Genomic DNA, 25,080 nt, shown 5'->3' on the forward strand with positions numbered 1-25,080 from the left:
GGGGCAGAGCAGGCCCGCCTGGGGGTCGGTCCTGCCCCGCCCGTCCTGCCTCCCCTCCCTCTTGGCAAGGTCATTCACTGTCCCAGTGCCCCAGAGGGCGAGTTATAGGTGACCGGTCCCACCGAGGAAATCCCAGGGTCCTTCACGGTCTGCCCTCATTTTACAGGCAGGGAAGAGCTGAGAGACTGGTCCAAAGCTTCAGAGCACCAGAGTCTGGTGCGAGATCTCTCTGTCTTCAATGTCCCACAGTCTGGCTAGGTCTCCTCCTGTGAAATAGAGAGAGAGATAGACGGGGGGTAAAGAAGGGAAGGAAAAGGAAGGGAAAGATGGGAGAGGAGAAGGAAGAGAACAAAGGGAAAGGAAGGGAAAGATGGAGAGAAGGAAGAGAACAAAGGGAAAGGAAGGGAAAGATGGAGAGAAGAGAGGAGAGCTGAGCTGAGCGGATGAATGGAGCGATGCAGACCCGCCCTTGCAGCCAGGGACGCCCTGCTTAGCATCCGGCCTCGGGAGCGTCTTTGCTGGGGTTGGTGGGAGCCTCGGCGTGTGGCCGGCAGTGCCCACAAGGAGCCAGCGGCGACCACGGGGTCCAGCAGTGCCCGCAGGGGCCTCGCCTCAGCATCTTTCCTGCACCCGGAGCCCTGCTTTCCCAGACTGTTAGGGCTGGAAGGGGCTGGAGAGACGGATGTGACGGAATATAGATCATTTCCCCTACTGGTTTGAGCTTCTCTGGCCCCCCCTCTGTTTTACAGATGAGGAAACTGAGGCTGCTGAGCTCAGAGGCTGAGGGGGAGGGACGGGAGGGACAGGCTGCCCCAGCAGCCCTTCCAGGAGACCTGGGAGCACAGGAGGGGAAGCCGGGACCTGATGCCACATAGGCCGGCCCCAAGCTGCCCCATGGCGTGAGGCCATAACCTGCTGGCCCCAAGGCCCCTCCCAGCTTGTCCGGCCTCTGCCTCAGCTTCCTCTTCTGTCAAATGGGCCCACGTGCCCTCCCCAGCCTTAGGAAGGAAAGTTCTTTGGGAAAAGTGGCACTTTAAAGTCCTGGTTAATCATTGCTGTAGGGGAGGGGGGAGGGCGGCTCCCTCCTCCCCCTGTTTGTCTGCAAACAATGGCCCTTCTCTGGCCGGGCTGCAAGCCGCCCCAGGGCATCTGGAGGGGTGCCAGCCCCCTCCCAGCCGCTGCGCCTGTCTGCCAGAGCCTGCAAAACGCTGACCCGGGGGCTTTTTAAGCTCTGGACTTTACTGGGGCTGTTGGGTCCAGGCTCCCGCCACCCCTGTTCCAGCTCTGCCCTTCTCTTCTGGGGGATCCGACTCGCTCTGGGGCACTGGAAGGGCCAGCTGGAGCACAGGCCTTCTCCCCCTCCCCCTCCTCTTACAAATGGGTAAACTGAGGCCCAGGAAGGTGGGATCCCAGAGCCAAAGCTTCCCAGGTCACTTGTGGGACTTCAGAGGTCCCCGAGGGCCGCCCTCGCCTGTCAGATGCAGAAACAGGGTGTCCTGGCCAGTGGCAGGAAGGAAGATGACTGGTCTGTGGGCTGGATGTAAGTGAGCCCCAGGAGATGAGGCTGGGCCCAGTCCTGCAGGCCTCAGAGTTCAGTGAGGCACATCAGGGTTTGTTGTCCGACTGACTGAGGCCTGGACCTGGGGGGCCCCCCAAGCCGGCATTCCATGCTGCGGAAGAGGGGGGAAGGCGGGGGGGGGGGAAGGTCAGGAGGGACTGCTGCCCACTTACAATGTGGGTCCCAGCTCACTTCTGTCCCGGGAAGCCACCAGCTGAGCTCGACCAGAAGCAAGCGGGCCTCGGGCTCTGGCTGCTCCCCAGGGAGTGTCCGGCAGGAAGCTGAGCCCCGGCTCTTCAGGCCCTGAGCTCCTGGCGTCTGCCCCACCTGGGCCTGGAGGAGGGGGCTCCACACCACCCCCAGACTGGCTTGGCCCGGGAGACTTGGATTCGCACTGTGCCTGGGACGTTTTGGAACCGGCCGGGGCTCCCTCTGGGGCTTTTAGTGGGCCTTAGCTGTGGGCTGGCTCTGGGGCTCCCAGAAAGCCCTCAGGAGCTGGCCATGGGCTTGCTCTGGGGCTCCCAGAGGGCCCTTAGTTATGGGTTTTTTTCTGGGGCTCCCAGAGGCCCTCAGGAGCCGGCTGCAGGCTTGCTCTGGGGCCCCGTGAGCCCTTAGTTATGGGTTTTCTCTGGGCCTCCTGGAGGCCCTCTCTGGATGGGCGCAGGCTGTCCCCCTGGATGAAATCCTATATCCTTTTCACACTCACAGGCGGTGTGCAGATTGTCACTCCAGCTGTTGACCCTGTCACTTCAGAACCAGCTAAAATTACCAAGAGTGAAAATATAGTAAAGCATGGGGGAACGGGGCTGAGTGTGGAGTCCAATCCCCGCCCCACCTGGGACTGGCCATCTCAGGGACTTTCTGAGACTCAGTGACCACATCTCTAAAATGGGGACCCTGTCCTGGAGACTGGGAGCAAAAAGCAAAGCTACCCATGTGAAAAATGGTGAAACGGCAGGTTTTGTTAGCACGGGACCCGAACCAAAGTGGGTGCCCCTCGGGGGGCGAAGGACTCATTCCTGCCCTGCAAAAGGCCCAAAGAGAAGGCTTGTGGGAGGGGAGGCTGAGAATGTGGAGAACTTTACCTGAGTTCAAATCTGGCCTCAGACACTCACTAGCTTGTGATTCAACCTTTCTCTGCCTCAGTTTCCTCAACTGTAAAACAGGGATAACAGGAGCACCTTACAGAGTCATCATAAGGATCATGTATAAGACATTTGTAAAGCACGTACAAGTGTTAGTAAAGGTGTGTGTGTACGATTTTTGGCGCATAGTAGGCGTTTCATACATGCTCAGGCCCTTCTCCCTCTCCCTCCCCGTCAGTGACTCCAGGCTCATTGAGGATGCTTGTGGCGGATGGGAGACTCTGATGACGGATGCTTCTCAGGTCTCTTTCAGCCCTATCAATCATTCAGTGAGCATTTATTATTAAGCACCAGCTGCGGGCCAGGCACTGTGCTGTGGCAGCTCAGACACAAAGAATGATGAACTACTTCCTGGGGAGAGGAGACTTGGCCACTGGGGGGGCGCCCCGTCAGGGACGCCAGGCTCATTGAGGCGAGCCTGGAAACCAAGAGAGATCAAAGATGGGGAGGGCATGGGGTCACAGGTTCAGGATCCTGTACCCAACAGGTGCCTAATTAATGCTTGTTGGTCTGACTTTATGGTTAAGGGGTTGACCTTAAAGAGAAAAGTCACTTCTTCAGATTCTATTGTGAAGAAGGGAATTATGGGAAATGATTTCAAGGGGTCATGAGCTAAAGCAAGATCCTCACCTGAAACAATGGGAGGTGGGATGGAGCAGGAGGCTTGAAGGGAAGAAGACAAGGCTCGGAACAGCCAGTGGTGAATGGGAGAGGGGTCATTGGGGAAGAAGTCAGCCGTGGACCGCCGTGAAGCAGCGAGTGCCCAGCTGAGATTGAGTAAGAGACCGTGGAAGGGACCCAGATCTCTCCCGCTGTCTTTGGAATTCTCCCCAGGGCATTGGGGGCCACAGGAAACGGGCTCCGTGGGCCGGGACGGTCTCCTGGCAATGGCTCTCCCACCGAGCCTTTTGGTGTAAAAGAATGGGCTTTCTTGCACGTGGGAGTTAGTTCTCTGGCCCATGTGCTCTGGCTGAAGCACCTCTTGCCTTCTCTACCCGCCGGCCTTACTTGAGAGCAAAAGCCACTGAGGGCGGCCCTGGCTGCGCCGTCCTTGTTTACAGCCATCCTCCTGCCCCCAGCTGCTCCTTGGTGGGCTCTCTGGGTGGCGCTGTTCCCACAATTCCGAGATTGCCCTCATGCTCTAGGCCGGTCTACATCTGCCACCTGCCAGCGTGCAGGTCCACACCCTCCGGCCCACTCCCTCGGAACCGTCTACACTCACCAGCTTGCTCCCCCTGGGTCAATCTAGGCCCGCCAGCCTGATTCCCCTGGAAAGGTCCTCCAGAAGGCTCCCTGCCCCCTTCCCTCATGGGGGAGTCTCTCCTGGAGCCCCTATTTCTGTGGGAGGTCACGGAGCAGAGCAGACTCTCCCCGTTCCCCTCCCGGACCTGGTCCTGACTTTTGGGCTTCAGAACTTCAAAAGGGGGTGAAAGATGGAAAAGAGAGAGACCGTGCAAATAAGGGCGATACATTCAGGAGAAACCAGAGATAACCCGGGGAGAGGCCCCGCCCCCCTGAAGAGCCGTTCTTTGTCTGGGAAAGCCCCGGGGACGGAGCCTCTTGTGGACCCTGGCAGGAGCCTCGCCTCCGCAGCCTCAGTCTGTGAAACACTGCAGATCTCCCCCGAGGGCCAAACACGACCCGCTCTGTGGTGGGACCCTGCCTCCCTTCCGTCCAGAACCACGGCCCGTAATAATGGCTGACCAAGCTCAGCGCGGCTCGTTCCCCTGCCTCCCCTGGAGCAGAGCGGGAAGGCCCCAGCGGGGGCTCCAACAGTGGAGGATGTGCTGGGACGCCCCGGGGGAGAGCCAGGAAGCCCCGGGGGGGGGGGGGGGCCAGCAGCCGCGGGGCTGCGGGGGAGCCTCCGCCCAGCGCGTTCTGTGCAAGCCTCTGTGTGTTTGTTGGCCCTCTGCAACAGCCATTAGCAGTGATCCTCCGCACCCTGAGGCCGCGTGCAGCAGGTCCCTGCGCAGCTGTTAGATAAGCCTGCAGCTGCCATCACTGGGTTCTCCAGATTACTGCTCAGCCTCCAAGCCCCGCCTCCTGGTTACTGCTCAGCCTCCAGGCCCCGCCTCCTGGCTACTGCTCAGCCTCCAGGCCCCGCCTCCTGGTTACTGCTCAGCCTCCAGGCCCCGCCTCCTCCAAGGAGCCCCTCCCACCTCTGAGTGCCTCCTCTTTCTCCGCAGCCACCCCTGCTCTGGGGCTAAGCAGGACCCTAGTCTGCCTGGGGCAGGTGCGGAGGGAGCCCCCTGCCCGGTGATTGGGAAGTGCTAGAGGAGGCAACTGAGGCCATTTAAGGGCGTTCTCTTTAATGCCCTCAGCTAAAAGCTGCTGAAGGACCGGTCTGGGGGTGGGGGCGGCTCCCGGGGGCCCCAGGGCCACAATGGCGGGAAGATAAGAGAAGATAAAGAGCGGAGCTTAAGGCTCACCCACCTCCCCTCCCTGCGAGGCAGGGGGCCCTGGTGTCCGCCATTTTACTAATGAGGGCATTAAGGCTAATGATTAATTTATAGTTATTTTCTTAATAATTAACCTACTGTTCATGTGTTATTTGATCATGGTGATTAACAAGTAATCATACTAAGGGAGGCAAAGTGGCTGCCCAGGGGCCGTAGGGAAACCCCTGAGGCAGGATTCGAACTCAGTTCTTCCAGGCTTGTCTGGAATCGCTGTCTGCCCTGATCCAGGACCACCTCTGGGACTTTGTTTCCTCCTGCGCAACACCGGGGGTCAGACTCACTGACCGCCACCTAATTCAGGAGCCTGAGCAGTCATCTAGTCAAGCAGTGGGCATTTATTAAGCCCCTACTGTGTGCCAGGCACTGTGCTAAGTGCCAGAGATAGATAGGGAGGTGAGGAGCTGCCTCACAATGGAAGGGTAGATTGATGCAGTAGGGCTGTGGACAAGCATCGGGCACGAACACTGTCCATAAGCACTGTGCCCAAATACCACGCACAAGCACGGGGCAGAGCACAGGCATCCCCCACAAGCACTGTGGGCAAGCATCCTCCACAGGCACCCTGCACAAGCATCCAGCATTATCACTGACCATAAGCATCATCCGTAAGCATTGTGCACAAGCATTATGCACAAGCACCCTGCACAAGCATCCAGCATTATCACTGTCATGAATGCTGTGCACAAACACCATGCACAAGCACCGGGCAGAGCACTTTGCACAAGCATCACCCACAAGCACTGTGCACAAGCACCTTGCACAAGCATGGTGATTATTACTGCCCATAAGCACCGTGCACAAACACCATGGATGAGCACTGGGCAAAGCTCTGTGCACAAGCATCATCCATAAGCACTGTGCACAAGCATTATGCACAAGCACCCTGCACAAGCATCCAGCATTATCACTGTCATAAGTACTGTGCACAAACACCATGCACAAGCACGGGGCAGAGCACAAGCATCCCCCACAAGCACTGTGCACAAGTATCATCCACAAGCACCCTGCACAAGCATCCAGCATTATCACTGACCATAAGCATCATCCGTAAGCACTGTGCACAAGCATCCTGCACAAGCATCCAGCATTATCACTGTCATGAGTGCTGTGCACAAACACCATGCACAAGCGCCAGGCAAAGCACCTTGCACAAGCATCCAGCATCATCATTGTCCACAAGCACTTTGCACAAGCATCACCCACAAGCACTGTGCACAAGCACCTTGCACAAGCATGGTGATTATTACTGCCCATAAGCACCGTGCACAAACACCATGGATGAGCACTGGGCAAAGCTCTGTGCACAAGCATCATCCATAAGCACTGTGCACAAGCATTATGCACAAGCACCTTGCACAAACATCCAGCATCATCATATCCATAAGCACTGTGCACAAGCATTGTCCACAAGTACTGTGCACAAGTACTTTGCACGAGCATCATGCCCACAGAACAAGAAGCAGTTCAGGGAGAGAAGGCTCTGCAGCTCCCAGGGCTGGGGAAGGCCCTTTGCTCCCTTGCTATTTCCCCTCAACAGCTCTGCCCCCTCCCGCCCCTGGCACCCGCAGCCTGCATGGGAGCATCCCACACATTGCCCAATTTTCTAAGGCAGCAGCAGGGATGGGGGAGAGGGGGATAGGGAGGAAGAAGGAAGAGGAGGAAAGAAGATGGGGAGGAAGAAGCAGGCAGGTGGTTTCCCAGGGCTCCTGGCAACCCGGCTGGGTCTGCCCCATGGTGGCCCCTTTAGGCTTTTAGGAATAGGGGAGGGGGAGACAAGGAGCCTGGGGTTCCAGCAGCTTCAAACACCGTGGGTTAAGGAGCCAGTGTCCCAGAGAGAGGCGGCGGAGTGGGCTGAGCTTTGGGGGGGGAGGAAGGAGGAGAGAGCCTTGCCTCCCCCAGCACCAGCTCCTGGAAGTCTCCCCAGGCCGCTCTGAAATCCTCCTGCTGGTCCTTTCTTGCCAAACAATAAGATTCCATAACATTCATATACCACAACTGATGGGCATCCACTCAGTCTCCAGTTTCTGGCCACTACAAAGAGGGCGGCCACAAACATTTTGGCACACGCAGGTCCCTTCCCCTTCTTTAGTATCTCTTTGGGGTATAAGCCCAGTAGAAACGCTGCTGGATCAAAGGGGATGCACAGTTTGATAACTTTTTGGGCATAGTTCCAAATCATTCTCCAGAATGGCTGGATGTGTTCACAATTCCACCAACAATGCATCAGTGTCCCAGTTTTCCCACATCCCCTCCAACATTCTGCATTATCTTTCCCTGTCATGCCAGCCAGTCTGACAGGTGGGCAGTGGTGTCTCAGAGTTGTCTTAATTTGCATTTCTCTGATCTGTGTTGATGTAGATGTTCCCATAGGACTAGAAACGTCTGCCTCAGTCGTCCCCTGGCTGAGCCTTGTCTCCTTGTCTCTAAATGGGGGAACATTGCTTCCTAAGTCAGGGGGTTTGCAAGAACTGAATGAGACAGAGGGGTTTGTGACCCTTAAAAAGCCGAGTTCTTATTGTGGCTGATAATTACCCTAGTAATGATGCGGACCTTGGGTCTCAGTAACCTCCTCCTGATGGTTATCCCCACTTTGCAGATGAGAACAGTGAGCTCAGAGCGGCTGCAAGTGAGTGGGTGGGCGGGTTTCCCGTGGCCAGGCCCCTGCAGCACCGGTACCTGCCAGTTTGGGGCCAGATTGCCCCGCTTTCTCCCCAGGCCCATGGTTCCCTCCCTTACAGCGGGGCCACCACGATTGAGCCCCCAGGCCAGACCCACAGGGCTGTGGCAGAGGCAGCGGTTTGCCCCCGCCCCCAGGGGCACAAAGGTGCTCATCACGCCCCCGGGTCTTCCCCCCCAGCCCCCAGAAGCGGTGTCCCTGTGCCCGTGTCCTTGGGCCTTTCTCCTTCAGACCTGGCCACGGTGAGTGCTGGGGGGCACACAGAGTCCTGGAATGGGGGCCCCCAGGAGGCTCCCCAAAGGTGGCTCACCGTGCAGGCCCATAAAACAGGCCCAGCTTTTAAGCAGAGTGGGCAGGTGACTAACTTCTAGCCACAGCGTCCGGGCTTCAGGGAGCCCTGAGGAGGGAAGGGGGGGCAGGAACCTGTTCCTGAGTAAACAGGCCACATACAGGTGTGCAAGTGCAGCGGAGCCTCAACCTTGTGCTCTGTGAAATGGGGCCGTAGCCGGCTGTGAGGCTGTGACCAGCTCCCCTCACGGGCGGCCCTCAGGATGGCTGAGCAAGCAGGGGAATGGAGGCAGGACGGGGGCTCCGCCTCCGGGACCCCACGTGGGGCTTTCTCCCAGAGGGGATGATGGCTGCTTCCTGCCGCAGAGGAGGAAACTGAGGCAGCCACATCCCTGCGCGCAATATTGCAAAGCCATCGTCATCGCCCCACTTATAAAGGACCCGAGCTCCCGCGGCCCGAGCCTTTGTTCAGGTGAGGAAGCTCAGGTGGAGCCTGGGAAGCAAAGAAGGGGGCGAGCTCTCCCGGGGGTGCCTGGGGGCCGGGCTGGGGCCGATCCTGGGACGAAAGCCCTGGGGGGGGGACAGAAGGGCTTCCCAACTGGGGGGGCTTCAGCCAGGACTCGAGGAGGAGCGAGAGCCAGTGGGGGGACAGCCGGGGAGCTGGGGTACAGGACGGCCGGTGTGCCCGACGGCGAGGGGCATGGCAATGAGGGGGCTGCACCCCCAGAGCATGGCCGGGTGGGGCAGTCACGGAGCCCGGGGGAGGACGGGCTGGTGGACCAGCTCCCAAAGGGCCCGACTTCCAGTCAGTGTTTACACCCGGCTCTAGCTCTGGGCGTCTCCCAGAGTTCAAAGGAGGAGACATCAAAGTGCTGATGGGAGAGCTGGGGAGCAGGCCTTGCAGCTGCGGAGGGCGGCCCTGAGCCGTCTGCGGGGCTTTCTTGGGTTCAGGGACACGGGGAAGCCTCGCCAGGCCCGGGGCCGCTCGGGACCGTGGCCAGGAGGGTGGGCCAGAGCGGCACCCAGGGAGGCCTTGGGCCCTGGGAGCTGTGGGAAAGCTCAGGCGGGGACACAGCCGGGGGAGGCCCTTAGGACGTGGATCTCCACATCGGCGGCAAGGCCGGGTCAGGGTCCTGGGGGGTGGGGGCTGCGGGGGCTCCTCCACCAGATCCCGGGGAAGCTGGGCCCCTCCTCGTGCAGCCCGGGTGGCTCGGAGGCCAGAAGCTTCCCCCCACCCTCCCCCAGGGCCCAGCCGGGGGCTGGAGAGAGGGCCACCCAGGGCCAGCGACAGTGGGCCCTTCTCAGCTGAGTGTCAGAGCTGCCGGGGCCGGTCCGGTGACTGTGGATTCCCTGCATGTGTGTGTGGGGGGGTCACAGTAGGGGCCGCCCCTGGGGTAGCTGGGGGGGGCCTGCCAGGGGAAGAGAGGGGCAGGGAGGTCCCACGGAGGGAGCGCCTCTCCCCAGGCCTTGGGCCCTCTGGGGACCAGTCAGGGGAACCGGAGCCCCCTCCCCATGGTGCTCCCTCTGTGGGACACACTGTGCGTCTGTCTCTGTCTCTCTGTCACTATCTCTTATTTCTCTCTCTCTATTTCTGTCTCTCTTGTCTCTTTATACAAACAAATAAATAATAGATGCAGGAACATGTGAAGAGATGCAGAGATGATCTAGTCCAACTTCCCACTCCCACATTCTCATTTTACAAATAAGGAAACTGAGGCTCCCAGTGGTCGTCTGGGCAAGCGCGGAACCAGGACTTCTGAAAGTCGGAGGGATGATCCATCAGGGCCGGGGTGGGGGCCCGGGGGGCCTGGGTACCAGGAGGACTCCCCGCGGCTCTCCCTTCCCTTGGGCCTCCTCCCCAGAGGGCTTGCTGCCCCCTCCCTGGTCCTGGCTGGAGGCCTCAGCTTGGGGCTGGGCCCGGTCCTGGGCCAGAAGGTCGGGGCCGGCTTCCTTCCTCCCGCCCCCTGTGGCCCCGCTCCCAGGAGGGGCCCAGAACACGCGAGTGTCGTAGCCAATGCAGCTCAGTAGAAAACTTGGGTCGCAGACGTGGGCGCCCGAGGTCGCCTTCCCGGCCTTGTTCTGGAGCCGCCGGCCGGCCTCGAGCCCGGGGACGCTGTGGCCCCGTCCAGTTTCTCCGTCGCCTTGGACACCCTTACCCGGAGCCGTTCTCATCCCTGGCTGAGCTGACCCAGAGCTGGTCCGGACCCAGAAGTCTCGGGTTCGGATCTTCCAAACATTCAGGGCCACGGTCCCACGAAGGGCTCGACTTAGAGCCGCCTCAGGCCTAACTTACACCTGGGGTGCTACCAGCACCCCCGGGCGCCCCCAGATCCTCCTTGGCGCCCGCCGCCCGGGAACGACGAAGGAGCCGGCGCTGGGGCGGGCCAGGGACGGGGCTATGCCTGTGGAGTCTGATTTCCGCCCAGCAGCTCCCGTCCCAGCCTCACAGTTTCCCGCAGGGAGAGCCTCAGAGACAGAGTCCTGTTCCCCCATTGAACATTTGGGGAAACTGAGGCCCTGCAAGGTGTAGATGAGTCAGCAGGGGTTATCGGGGACACAGCCGGCGGGCCGACCCGCACCCACACCTGGGCAGATAGAGAGCCCTCGGAGGGCTGCGGCGTCCTTTACAGTCCTTGGATTCGGGCCGGGGGTCCCGTGGCGGGGAGAGCACCCAGACCAGCCCGAGTGCGGATCCCGACAGAGGGTCTTTAGGTCTTATTTTTCTTGTGGAATCGGCTAGAACCGCACCCCTTTGACATATATGGGACGACTTGCCGCGTTGGGGGCAAGGGGGAGAACCTTTGGAAAACTAGGCTTGGGTTTTGAAAATAAGCTTTATTTAAAAAAATAATAATTACCTCCTGGAGCTCCACACAGCCAGGGAGACGGGAGGCGGTCAGACCCCCTGTGGGCCGCGGGCAGCGGAGTCCTCCAGTGGGAGCCGCTCCTCCCCGGCCCCAGGGGTGGGTGGGAGCCCTGGCAGTGGCCAGGCCACTTTGTTTACCACCACATGAAAGGCTATAAATAGCTTGGGTGGAACTGGAAGAGCCCAAAGTACAAATTGGGGCTGGACCAAAAGCTCCCTGAGGGCAGGGACTGATTGTGTCTCTGAGCCCTGGAGTCTGAGATCTCCTCCCGCCTTCCTTTTACAAGAGACGTCCATGAGAGAGCGCTAGAATCAGTAACTAAGCACTTATTAAGCGCCTACTGTGTACCAGGCACCAGATCCCAGCCGGAGCACTGGAAGACCCCTCTGCAGCCACGTGGTGCCCTGCAGGTGGCCAGCTGCAAGCTGGATGCAGCCTCCTCCTCTCCCAGCCCCTTGCATCCAGCAGGTGCTCAGGCTGTGGAATGCCATAGAACCGCCCCCTCCCCGGTCACTAACCCCAAACAGAGCCCAAGGAGGTAATGAAGAAACCCTTCAGTGTGGCAGAGCGGGAGCCCCTGGGTTGGGACCTCCGGCTCCGGGCCGATCCCGCTGCTTGCCACACCCCGGCAGCTCAGGGACTGCACCAGGACGGGGGCTGGGAGCGTCCTCCTGTAACAAAGCCTAGCTCTCTTTGGTTTAGAGGTTTCCAAGGCCCCGGAGTTCCAGCCTCCTCCTGGGAGAAGGAAGGAGGCTGGGAGAGGGCAGCATGGGCCGGTTCAGGAGGCTGCCGGGGGCCACATGGTGAGCTCCGAGCCGGGAGAATGTTCCAGCCTGTTCTTCCACGCGGGCAGCTTTCAGAGAGCCCGGAGCAGGTGCTGAGCCAGCTAACCACGGGGGACCGGCAGCCAGCCGGCGGCCGCTGCTGAGAAAAGCCGGGGACCCCTCCTGGCTGCCGCCGCTCCTCCTCAGGCTCCCGGCACACCCGGCGGTACCCGGGCCCCTGAGGAGCTCGTGGGTTAGAGAGGGCCTCCAGAAGGCCACAGAGCCAGCTGGCCGCTGTGGCCCTTCCGAGGAGAATGCAAAGCAGTGGAGCAGTCCCAAGCATGTATTAAGCGCCTACTGTGTGCCGGACCCTGGAACTTGGAGAGTTATTCTCCCTCTTTTGGGCCTTGGCGTCAGCTTCCCGGCTTCCCAGGTTCGGGTCCTGCTTCTGATGCTGAGGAGCCATGGGCACTTCGTTTCACCCCAGCAGCACGCTGGGACCCCAGACCCCGAGCCAGGCCCCCCCCCCCGGCCTGCTTGCCGTGCAGGATTCCTGGCAGACGGGCCTGGAGCAAGTGCCCCTCCCTAAGGCCATGGGGCCCAGCCTCCCTGGGTTTGCCACCCCTTCCTTTGGGCCCCCCAAATCCTGCTGCCCTCCCTCGGGTCCTCCCTGCCTATGTATCCCAGGGTGGGCCCCCCTGTTTTTGCCTTTCCCTCCCCATTGGATGCTCCCCGGGGCATCTGTTTTAATTTTTGTGTCTCCTGCATTAGGGGCAGCCGGAGTGAGAGCCCAGGCCTGGAATCAGGGAGACCTGAATTCAAATCCTGCCTCAGACCCTGACCAGCTGGGGGCACTGGGAGTGCTGGGAGCAGAGGGTTAGAATCTCCCCAGAGGAACTCAGTCCAGTGCCTGCATTTTACAAATGAGGAAACCGGGGGGACTCGGGGCCCAGGGCCAGCGCTGTCCGACAGAGGCAGGGCAGGGGAACCCAACCTTTCGGTGCCAGTGACCCCTAAGTCCTTCCTCATCTGGAACCCCCCCCCCCCCGAGGTCCCGGGACCTCTGCACTTAGGGCTTCACACGAGCGCCTTCCTTTTTCCATTACAGGTAAAAGCTGTTTAACCTTCAGTTTTTAAAATTTAAAATTTTCAGTTCCCAGTTCTCTCCCTCCCCCCCTCCCCTCCCCTGGCCTGCCCTCCCCTCCCCTGTGTGACAGTAAACAGTTTCATACAGATTGTAAACAAGCAGTAAGACTATCGCCATGTTAGTGTTCTGAAAACCCAGAGAAAAATATAGCCCTGATAGCGCGCTTCCAGCCCACGTTCTGGCTCCGGCCCGCGGTGTTCGGGCTCCAGCCACATTCAGGCTCTAGCCCACGGTTTCGGAAGCCCCGGCCCGGTGGCCGAACTCCGGCCCCGGGTGTTAAGGCTCCGGCCCCGCGGTTTGGAGCTCCCGGCCCGGTGTTCGGGCTCCAACCATTCAGGCTCTAACCCACAGTGGGAACTCCGGCCCGGGTGGTTGGGCTCCGGCCCGATGTTTGGCTCCGGCCCCTATTGGGGTCCGGCCCTTGGTTTGAAACCCCCGCGGTGTTTGGGCTCTGGCCCACAGCGTTCGGGCTCCAGCCACATTCAGGCTCTAGCCCACAGTGTTGAACTCCCGGCCCACATTTCAGGCTCCGGCCCCACAGTGTTCCGGGGCTCCCCAAGTTTGGAGCTCCGGCCCCGGTGTTGGGCTCGGCCCCGGGTGTTGGAACTCCAAGCCCCGGAAGTTTCAATTCTAGCCTCCGGGCTCCGACTGCATTCTGGCTCCGGCCGCTCTTTCTCAGAAAGGCAGCAACCCTTGGCATTTAAACCCCAAGGTTCCCACTAGGGTGTTGATCAAACAGATTTCCCCGGGCCGTCTCCCGGCTTTTGAAACTCTCTCACCCTTTTCCGTTATTAAACCCCCAAACTTTCCTGAAGCCTTCCTGCTCTTCATTCTCATGATACAATAACATTCCATGGCAATCAGAAAGCTCAATGTGTCCGTCCCTATGGACGGCGTCTCCGGTCCGTGCGATTTCCAGTTGTTCGCTCCCACAAAAAGAGCTGCTGGAAATATTTGGGTACATCAAGGTCACAGAAAAAAGCGAAAGAAAGGAAAAAGGAAAAGGAAAAAGGAAGGAAGGAAGGAAAAGGAAGAAAAAAAAGAAGGGAAGGAAAAGAAAAGGAAAGGAAAGGAAAAAAATAAAAAAAAGGGGGAAAAAAAGGAAAAAGGAAGAAAAAGGAAAAAAAAAAAAAAGGAAAGAAAAGAAAGAAAGGGAAAGGAAAAAAAAGGGGAAAAAAAGGAAAAAAGGAAAGAAAAGGGAAAAACAATTAATTTAAATTAAAAATTATATAATTATATATATATATATATATATATATATATATTCCCCCCCACCCCGTCCTCCAAAACCCTTCTCATAAACACCTCCTTTCCCCTCCCCACCTTGACCCAAACCTCTCCCAAGGCTAAACATTAAACTCCCTTAAGGGCAAAACTATTTCTACCTTTCTCTAACTCCCCCAATTGGAAACACCCAAAACCCCGTGGCAGGAAACCTGTTCCTCCGGGCCCCAAAACCTTCTTCCTCCCGAAAGGGCCTTTTAACACCACCCCACCCCTAAAAACCCACCAAGGCCCAAGCCGGGGTGGTGGGAGCTTTGGTCGTGTGGCCCGGTTGCCTCAGCCGGTGATCTCTCGGGGCGTCCCCAGCGCTGCTCTAGCCTCCTCGCTGGGACACCCCCTTTTCTCCCCTCCCTGCCCTGCCTGGCTGGCTCCTTCCTGGCCCAGCCTCCAGGGAGCCCCACCTAAGGACTCCCCGCTTCCCTGAGCCAGCTTGGCAGCCTTGGCCAATCCCCGGATGCTGCAGATGGGGCCAAAGGTGGGGTCCAGGTCCCACCTTTCCTGTGGGGGCAGGGCGTGGTCCCCTTGAAGGGCCCTGAGGAGGGGCCTCCAGGATACTTCTGTTCCACTCCTTGGCCGGCCCCCAGAGCAGGGGGCAGGAGGGGCCGGGTCTCGTTCTCCAAGCTGCCGCCCCCCCGCTTTGGGACCCTCTGTGTCCCCGCTTGGAGGTCGGGTCCCCCCAGGACTCGTCCGGCGCTGAATAAATGTTTTTTGAATGAAATCCCAACAGATGGCACGTGGGTAAAATGACGATAACTGGTGGTTAAGGTTTCTAAAGGCCTTTATGGGCTTTACCTCGTCTGAGGCTCCCGGCAGCCCCTGGGGAGCCCCGGCTTCGCCTGAGTACATCTGGGGCTCTTCTCCGGGCCTGAATACTCGGAAGTCTGCCGGCCACAGGGTCTCCTTCTATAGAGGTGGCTCTTCAGCACCTAGACTTAGAGCTGAAAGTAATCCTAAAAGACCAACCCCCATTTTACAGATTGGGGAACTGAGGCCTGGGGAATGCACAATGACCTAGCCAGGGTCACCGAGCTGCTTAGTTAGCGCAGGAAGCTTCATGCTCGGGTTCTCCGGGTCCCAATCCAAATGCAAAAACAGAAGCCTCGGTTTGTGGGAAGCAAGCTTGAGCCACTTATTTCCATTCAGCAAAGCACTTAGTAGGCGCCTGCTGGGTGCGGGGGGGAGAGATGCCGCCATCTCTGGATTCTGCAGAATGTAGCGAGCTCGCCATTTTAAAGCCCTGTGGCCCCTGTCTCCCTTCAGATCCCGTCCAGAACCTCCCCGAAGATGTCCAGCAAGACCACCAACACCAACAGCGTGGCCCAGGCCCGGCGAACCGTGCAGCAGCTGAGGTTGGAGGCGTCCATAGAGAGGATCAAGGTAAGGCTGCTCCGGGGTCGCCCGCCTTTCCCGGCTCTCCCCCAAAGCTCCCCCAAAACCCCACGAGGGTGCGGGCCTCCTGGAAGAAGCCCCGGCAGTCTGGGGGACTGTGTGGTCTCCGCCCCTGGCTTTTCATCTCATGAATGCCATTTTGGGGGCTCCCCCAGAAAGGCTGGAATACGGGGGTCCCTGCTCCCCACCCCCTCAGAAGCAATGGGGGGAATAGTGAGGGTTAAAAGCTCCTGGCTATGCCAGGATCATTCCCCGGGTAACTTTGTACAGGTGATTTCACCACCCTGAGACTCAGTTTCCTCATCCGCCCAATGAGAGGCTCTGTAGGTGTGGATTTAGGGCTCAGAACCCTGGGTTCCAGCCCTAACTTTGCTGCCCCATGGCCCCGAGCCTCAGTTTCTCCATCTTGAGTTAGGTGACCTGAGATTCCCTCCCATTGAGAATCGGCGGCAGTGGAAACATAGGACTTTCCCGTCAGAGGCACAGGGGCGCGGGTCTCCCCCGTGTGACTCGGGCACAAACCTGCTCGCTTTGTTCACCTGCACACTCTGGGGCTGGGCCAGAGTCTGGGGTCCCGCGGTCCCCGGTGGGGACGAGCCCCAGGAGCAGTCGCTGGATCCGAACGCATCATCTTGGGAAGCCAGGGAGGCGGGAGCCTTGGAGCCAGAGACCCAGGTCGGGAGGCCCGTTCCCAGTGGGATCCGGGGCACCCTGGGGGGACGCCTGGACCCAGCGGGCCTGGCTCAGCTGGTGCCTCCGTGCGGATTCTGTACTGTACCCAGGCCTTGGGTAACTTGGCTCTGGGCCCAAACCTTCATTTTTTTGAACTCCGGCCCACATACCGGCCGCATTGTCTTTAATTCGGCAGCTCCTGCCCCGGATCCAGACGAGTTTTACAAGTTTGAAGACTGACTTTTTTTTTTTCTACACTTCTTTCTTTCCTTCTTTCCTCTCCCTGTGGTTCGCGTGTCCTGCAGGTGTCCAAGGCGTCTGCGGACCTCATGTCCTACTGCGAGGAGCATGCCCGGGGGGATCCTTTGCTCATGGGAATCCCGACTTCAGAAAACCCCTTCAAGGATAAAAAAACGTGCATCATCTTATAGGGCGTTGGGGAGCCCCCGGTGCCGCCCCCATGATCTAAGCAGCTCCATGAAGAAACGTACCTTCCGCTCACTTGGTAACCACTGCTAAAAACGAAAATGCTTTTAACTTGTAAAAACAAACAAACAAACAAAAAATGAGTTTTAAAGCCTTTGTTTTTAAAAGTCTCCCTCTCTTTAGAGCATACCCTTTACAAAATGGATGGGAATCGGTCCGTTTGTCCTTGGTTTCAGTTGAAATGACTCCAGGTGGTTCTTCTCTTAGGTCGGCTTCGGTTTGAGGGATGCTGGTTGGGCTCGGCTTCTGTGTAAATCCATTGTCCAGTGATCTGCTTTTTGATTTGAGGGAAGACCAAAGTTGCCTCCTCCTCTTTCCAGATCCCCCAGGCCCGCGGGTCTCTAAAACGCTTGCCCCCTCAGCACCCGTAATCGGCCCGGTGCCTCTCTGTACAGTCCCCAAGTCTCGCATGTGTTTGGCGTGTATATATGACTTTGTATATATACATTTCAAAGTGCAGATTTTCTAGCCCCCCGCCCCCGAGTTCTGCCTCTAGCCGGCCACCAAGGCCTCCGCCTACGGCTTCGGGGTGACGGGGACGGCCGCCCCCCAAGAGTCGTTTTCACGATACCAAATTCTGATCACTTTCTCATCGTCGTCACCCTCTTGTTTGCTTCTCTGGCCCTCACGGCCTAAATATAAACGGTGCCAATTTAAGAGAGCGAAAAACAAACCCCTCTTGTAATTCGAGGTGCTACGCTGTGAGGGCCCCCTTTGCTTTTACGGACCCAGCGCAGTCAGGATACAGAATCTCAAAATCCCAGAGCCGGATTGTCCAACCCGTGCCTAAACACGTATCCTTTCTGTCACCCCTCCGGACAGGTCATCCGCCTGCTCTGCCGGAGACCACGGACACCTCAGAGTTTTGTTTTTAATTCATAAAATAAAATTTATAGGATTACAACAAAGGAAAGCAGTTATACCGAAATTATCAAAATAGGAAAAAAAAAACAAGTTTATGGACCCTCGTTAAAACCCCGGTCTAATCCAGCCCATTCCCCATCTACACTAAGAAGTGGTCATTGCTCAAAAACCTCCATAAAGGTGAACCTCGCAAGGTGACCCATTGGGATAACCCAAAGGGCTAGGAGATTTTTCCTAACCTCAAACCTAAATTTGCTTCCCCTTGTTGCTCCTCGTTCAACCTTCCAAGGTCAAGCAGAAGGAGGGGAAGTGTATTCATGGGCCCAGTGACCAGAGAAGGGAGGTTGCATGAATGTGGTTTTCTCTACAAAAAAGGAAATCAATTAGCCTGCTAATTGGGGGAGTCCGCCTCCTTCCTCTTGTAGGTCCATCCATTCTCTCTCCTCCCTCCCTTCCTCTTCCCTAAATCTTACCTGTGTGTGGGTCTCCTCTCCTCCTCCCCTTACCTAATCCCAGTTTGTAGAACCGCGGGCAGAAAAGGCCCAAGATGTTGGTGGAGTGTCCCATTCCTAGCAGCCCACCCTGCCCTGCTCTTCCTGGAGGCAAGACTAAGCAGTGTGAGAGAAGGCAACCCCCCCAATAGAAATACAAAGTAAAGAAGTCACCTTTCATTCCCCCTCCCACTCAGGTCACTGCAGAGCTGAGCAGAGGACGTCCTGGGGACTTTTGGCTGGACTTAAATGGCCCCCTCTGGGCCCAGCCCCTCCAGGCAGGTCAGGAGGGTCCTTATGGACACAGACTGTGCACTGACTGCGCTAGACGCATGGCAATTCCCCTTCCCTCATCTGTCACTCTGGGAGGCTGATGCACTCTGACCCCTCACAGGCTTGAGCTGGGAGCCTTGGAGGCTCTCCAGAAATGCGACTTGTTAGAAAAATTCTTTACGAATCCCAGTGGCCACGAACGCTGCTCCGGAAAGCCAGCCAAGGGGATTCTGTCTAATGGGCCCTTAGCAGACGCTCTTGGAGGCAGCAGCCCCTTTGAGGAGTGCTTTGTTCTATCTGGGAGAAAAACCCTCCACATCTGGATTGATCGTGGCCATCAGACAGATTCCCCTGCCTTCTTGTGGCGACTGTTGTGGAGGTTGGGAGCTTTGCCCTTCGTGCCTGGGATTCGCCATCACCCCTCACTACCAGCTTTGAAAACCGCTGCTCAGTGCTATGGTTTGTCCCATCCCCAAGTAAACGGAGGGCCTCCCCTCCCCATGTCCAAAGCAAAAGGGTTACCCCCCCCTTCCAAAGCATTAACTCGGCTGCGTAGATGGGGAAAAAACCATTCTCCCGGCCCCGACCCCCTCCTCACACTCTCCTCTTCTTCAATGATCTTATTTTTGTAACGACCATTTCCCAACTTAATCCGTATTTTCCAATCTGATTTTAACCACTAATCATGTAGAATGCAGCCTGTTGCAAAAAGTGCAGTAGAGCTTGATTCCATGGGGACCCCGCCACTGAGGGTAGTCGCCCCTTACTCCGTAGTGTTAAACGGATCCTTTAATCTCTTATTTCTAGTACTGGGCTTGCCCCGGCCAGGTCTGGCCCCTCTACCCCGCTCCACCTGCTCCTCCCCTGGCCTGCTGGAGAGCCTCCAGGCCTTCAAGCATGGGCTCAGCTGCCCAACCAGCAGCCAAAGCCAAATGACCCCAGATCTAGACCTTGGCTTCTGGACCAAGACCGAAGTAATAATTCAGTGTTGACGGACCTAGAACCAAAAACATTGTTGATGTACCTAGAACCAAAAAGATTATATGAGGAAAGATAATATATATGTCTATGCTAAACAGAAGTACAGAAGTCCCTTTTATTTAACCGGCTCGATCCCCCTTGTAAGGTTCAGCCGCTCTCGGAGCAGCTGCTGTGATGATTTGGGGCAGATGTCTGGGTGTATGACACCGTAATGTTGACAGAGATATACGCCCACAGATGTGTATATATAAACTGTAACCCTCTGGCTTGGTTATCACTGCACTTTCTACAGCGTGGGTTCAACGTATGAACTTTGATGGTAGTTTTGCCAATATGCTGTTTTCTCGGTTCGTCCCTTTCCCTCCATCATTCCAACACGTCTGTACAGTTTTTATTTAAACTCGAGGTCTCAGTGCCATGACCATGTGCTAAATAGAATTTATTGGTCCCAAAATCTTTTACAGAAACACCTTTTGGACAGGGGAAATATTTTATGTACCAGATAATCGATTAACAAGTGATACACTGTGTCTGCTTGCTCTTTTTTCCTACAAAATCTGGTTTTTAAGTTCCCTGGGCGAATTAAAATCAAAAGTGCCATATTCACCTTTTAGAGAAAAGGTCTGGTGTTTGCTTTCAGCCCAATTGAGACAATTTTTATACTTTTTTCATCTAAACCACCAGAAGAAAAATTTATACCAATATTTTAGTGTATATAAATGTGCATATGTTTTAACAGATTCATAGAGATTTATGGAAATGCAGAGGCATCTTTAAACCTGAGGCAGAGGCTAGAAAAACAAATGGTGGAGGATATGTTCAGCTGTCTTTTCAGTTCTGTTATAGCTAACTTTCTCGATTTTAAATGAAACGAGAAAAATGGCATTTAGCGATCCGGTTACCCTGAATTTCTTTTTTCTTTTGAGCTAAAACCTTCGAAAAGATTCATGGGCTTAGGAAGTGAATTCTAACATAAATTAATCCTTCCTTGCTGTCCGCCCTTATACCAAAAGATGAATATATGACTAAGTGAGTGAGTAACAATTCTCAAAGCTCTAATTCGAATAATTATGAGAAAATCGAATCTGGAAACTTCAGATCGAAATCTATAATTCCTGGCTTATTGGCAGTGGTACGGAAATTAATCAAACCATCCTTTTCTCTGAATCATAAACTGTCTCAGTTGGAAACGATCCCAGAAGTCATCTCGGCCAAGCCGTACTGGAAAAAGTGCTCCGGGACGACATCCCCAAGTGTGGTCACCCGGTCCTTGCCCGACCGGGCAAGCCTCCCAGGCGAACCCTTCCGCTTTGGGAGCGTTCTGATGGGTGGTGGGAAGAGATTCCCGGCCTCCGGCCGCCACTGATCTGTCTTCTGCCCTCCGGGGCCAAACGGAATAAATCTGATTCTCCCTCCCCAGCCCCCTGAGCCAGGGCTCCAGGCCGCATCCTCGGTGCCCCCCGGGCACGCGCTCTAAAGCACTGTTTTCAGAGAGGTTTCCCAGGGTTCCAAAGTCGAAGGCAGTAGGATAGCGAGCCGGGACTGCCCGGCACCGGGTGACTCGCTTCCCGATCCGGCCCCAGTCCCCCGGGCTGAGAAAGGACGGGCGAACCGGGTGACTTCTGGTCGTTCCAACTGGACAGACAGCTCCATGGCCCCCCGACCCTCGCTCTCCCGCCGCCATCTTCGTGCTGTGAGCCTCGCTGTGCTGCTGCTATCTAAATGTCGCTCCCCTCTCACGTCGCCCGCGCTAACGGCCCCCGAAAGTGTTTCTCCTGCCGCTATTTTCTCACAGTTGGAAAACCTGCCTTTGTTACTCCCGTGGCGATGATGGTGTTTTGTTCCCTCCCGACTTTGTGGACTCCGTGACTTGCTTAATGTTCTCTGTATTGTTCGTGTGACTCCCCTGCGTGTCCTTTGGGTGTCCCCGAAAATTTGCCTTTGATTTCTAGTCCCTGAGACTCAGCCGTGTCAGAGCCTTCTCTGGCCCCTTGTATGTTGTGTCGTGCGTAACCTTGACGCTGTGATCATCGTCCGAAAGACTGTCAAAGATGGAAGCGTTTCTCTCCCAGCTCCTATGTTCAATAGCACGGATACCAATCAAACGAATTAAAACATCACGGCTTTCTATTCTGCATCGGCCTCCGCTTGTCTCATTCTGTTCCCGGCGCTTCTCGGAGGGGTCCCTGGCCTTCCCGGGGCTGACAGATGGACCGGCCCCAGGCCGCAACCCTCGCCCTCGGGACCATCCCTCCTCCCTCCCCCGTGGTTCGGAGCCTCTCCCCCCACTTCCATCCCTGGGGGAGAAGGCCACTTTGAGCGCGGCCCGGGCCGGGCAGCCAAGACAATCGCCCCTCCCGCTTTCCTTCCAAGCCGGTGGGGAGGGGGCAACACCCAGATCGCGCACGTGCCAGGCGTGTCCCCGCAGCACTTTAGGCGGGCGGGGGGCCCCGCGGCGGGGTCTCCTGGGAATTCCAGCTCCCGCTGCCCCGGGACCTCACGGCCGCCCCGGAGACGGGCGCTGGCATGGACGCCCTTCACCTCTGGGAGAGCCAGCGGGGGCAGGGCCGGGCTCGCGCGGCTGGTACAAGTAATGGCGAACACAGAAGCGGGATTTGAATTCGGGTCCTCCTGAAACCCAGCGCCCGTTACTCACTGTGGCTGATGGACAAGGCCAGCTGGGGGGGGGGGGGGAGGGGACTTGCGGCAGTTACACTTCTTGCTAAAATTAGTAACTGGGCAGTGACAATGGGAAGCGGAACAATGGCATTTTTGTAGCTGGAGAGGACTCCGGAGCACTTTCCTACCGGCCCCCACGGGAGGGGCTAAGTCACAAGGGATCAGAAGCAGGATTCGAATCCGGGGCTGAATCCCCAGCGGGTCTTGCGGCCTCTCGGAGGGGGACCCCCGTGATGTTTATGCTGAGGCTCAGGCCCTGGGGCCTTTGTGAAGCTCTTAGGGAGCGGGTGGCCGCGCGGGGAGGGACCCTGAAACGTAAGCTCTGCCCCGGCTTCTGCCTCCCGGGAATCAGCGGGTCCGGGCCCGGCCCAGAGCCGGCACTCAGGAAGCGCTCCCTGCCCCCCCCCCCCGTCCCCCAGGCTGTCAGCGCCCCGAGGCCGGGCCGATTCCCCGGCCCTGGATCTCGGCCCCTCCCCCCGGAGCCAGCCATCTGCCGGGGCTTTTCAAGCTTCCCAGCACAAGGTCCCTCTCCTCCGTCCGTCCCCCTTCCCGCCCCCATGCCCCGGGGCTGACTGCGGGAGAGCTCTCCCCAGAGCCACCCTGCCTCAGTTTCCAGGGCCGCCTCCTCCAGCGGCCCGCCGCTCCCTGCTCCAGAGCCCTGAGGGCCGGACCAGCTCCTCTGGCTCGCCACGGCCGGCCTGATGGCTGCCCGGGCCCCCTGCCCCTCCCCACCCTGGGCGGCAGCAGCTGCCCCTCCCCCCTCAGCATAACCCCCCTTCGACAGCCTGCGATCACGTGTCAGTCACTGCCTGGGAGGGGGCGGCAGCTCTCCCCGGCCCGGCCCTCCCCCTCGGGAAAAGCTTCTTGTTGGATTAGTCGCAGAGTCACAGAATCAGCCCCAGGGGCCCCTGCGAGCCCAGGCCTCCCCTGCAGTATCAGGCAGCTCCCCAAGGCCTTCTGGGGGCCAGGCCCCGGATCCCGAGCCAGCCTCGTTGCCACGGAACGGCTCCCTCCTTTGCCATGGGGGGTGCAGAATGAAGAAGCAAGGGGGAGAGCTGGGCTCAAGAACCCCTCAGAACCCCCTTCCCTGTGAGCCCGGCCAGTCACTGAAACCCGGGCTCCCCCTCTGTCAAGTGAGCCTCCCCCAGCTCCACGTGCCGAGTCCCCCTGCCTTCCGGAGGTCTCCCGGCCTCCGGCCCTTCCTTCACAGGGAGCTCTCCGGCCTCGCCAGCCCCCTCCTCCTGGCCTTGTTTTGAACAAGCCTCTCCCATCCCTGGGTCCAAGAGAAGGCACTTGCCCAGAGTCCCAGAGCTGCAAAGGCAGGAGCCCCGAGCCTCTGACTCCAGCCTCCTTTCGGGGAGTCTGCGCCATCCCCATTTATGCCCTATGTCCTGGCGGGAAGGCCCAAGGGTAAGGGGGGGGGCAGGGCTCCAGCCTTCACTGCTCCCCCCGGGGGCCTTGCCCAGCCTGGAGGGGACCCTGGCCCGCTTCCCCCCCTTTTACACCCAAGGGCCTTCCCCGCCGGGCTCCCCAGTTAGCGAGGGGGAGAGTGGGGCCTTGATCCCCGGTGTCCAACCCCAAAGCCAGCGTCCTGGTCACCACGACAACAAAGACACCCGTTTCCCGGCACGTAAAAGCTCTGCAGAGGCTCGCTAAAGAAAGCCGCCTTTTGTCCTCACAACAGGCAGGCGCGGTTCTTAGAATCCCCATTTCTCAGAGGAGAAAACCGAGGCAGACAGGGGTTAGTCAGCCAGCTGGGAGGTATCTGAGGCTGGCTTCGAACTCCGCCCGGTGCAGCTTCTGCTGCTCTGTCCCAAATCCAGGGCGCGCGCCTCTCGGTGCCCCTGGGATGTGCCCGGGCGGTGCCCAGCAAGCAGAGCATCCGGGGGCCGCGGCGACCTTGCACAAGTCCCCCGGACGTCGGAGGGTGAGCGGGGACGGCTCTCCGAGGATGGAGCCGTCCCTGGGGCTTCCAGGGCCCCGCTGGCCCCGCCCGGCCGGCCCCAAACGTCGGGCCAGAAGGCCCAGAGCTCGGGACGCCGAGTGAGAGAAGGCTCTGTACTCGGCAGCGTGTAATTATGGGCTTGGCAAAGCTATTTAAAGAATGACTTCCCGACGTTTCTGCTACCGAATCATCAGCAGGGCAGGAGCTCGGGCCCAGGGGGAGGGGAGGGGGCCCAGGGAGAGCCCTGCGGCCGAGCCCCCGCCCCTCCCGTCTCCGGTACCCCAGGAGGCTGCGGACGGGACTTTACCTTCCTCTTCCCCCAGTGGTCCCGCAGTCATTCAGCAAGTGTATAATAAGTGCCCCCCAAGGGGGAGTTTCATGGGGGTCTTGGCTGAGAGAACCAGAAAGAGGGGTCTCCATGCCCGCTGCTGGCTCTCCATTATGTGCGTCAGAGCCAAGGAAGGCGGGATGGAGCTCCTCCGGAGGAGAGCAAGGTTGTGTCTCAGACCTCAGAACTCGGCGGGAGATGGTGGCCCTGGGTTCAAATCCCGACCTGCCACTTCCTCCCAGGTGCTCTTGGGCATTCATAGCAGAATATATCCAGCATTTAGCTGGGCTTTAAGGCTTGCAAGGGGCTTCCCAAGCAAGAGGGCTTTTGAGGGGGGTGAGGGAAGGCTCTTCATGAGCCTCGATTGTTTCATCTGCAAAAGGGGGTGCAGGTGGCCGCCCAGGTCCCTTGCAGGCCCTCCCCAACAGCCCAGTGCTATTTCTTACTTTTCCAGGGCCTGGTGAGCCAGGAGGGACTGGAGGCCGGCCTCCCAGCAGCCTCTTATCTGCCCTAGATTAGCCGGAATCAGCTTCCCTCTTCCCCTGGGCTGACTGGAAATCTCCCTGGCTTTCCCGCTTACTCCTCCAGGCAGGCTCAGTGGGGCCAGGCGTGCAACCCCCGTCTCCCTCCCCCTCTCCGCCCCCTCCCCCCACTGGATTTTCTGCCATGCCCTGAGGGGGGTTCCTCCTCTGATCCCCCAATCCCTGCAGGAGCAGCTTGGCACGGAGAACGCCCCCCCCCAAAAAAAAACAGGCTTGTGGTTCATCCTGGTGCACCCCCCCC

The 25,080-nt window shown here is 58.2% G+C and overlaps 1 protein-coding gene across 1 annotated transcript in view; it reads left to right on the forward strand.

Moving 5' to 3' along the window:
* The window catches only part of GNG12 (G protein subunit gamma 12), a 103,443-nt gene extending 81,963 nt beyond the window's left edge, over positions 1 to 21,480 (forward strand). Inside the window, exons 3-4 of the mRNA XM_031968904.1 lie at positions 15,450 to 15,566; positions 16,556 to 21,480. Of these exons, the coding sequence (XP_031824764.1) occupies positions 15,474 to 15,566; positions 16,556 to 16,681 (219 nt within the window). The 5' untranslated portion in view covers positions 15,450 to 15,473 and the 3' untranslated portion in view covers positions 16,682 to 21,480. The remainder of the gene's footprint in view (positions 1 to 15,449; positions 15,567 to 16,555) is intronic.
* The last annotated feature ends 3,600 nt before the right edge of the window (positions 21,481 to 25,080 follow it).

The sequence above is a fragment of the Sarcophilus harrisii genome, chromosome 4 (genome assembly GCF_902635505.1).
Source record: "Sarcophilus harrisii chromosome 4, mSarHar1.11, whole genome shotgun sequence".
Lineage (NCBI taxonomy): Eukaryota > Metazoa > Chordata > Mammalia > Dasyuromorphia > Dasyuridae > Sarcophilus > Sarcophilus harrisii.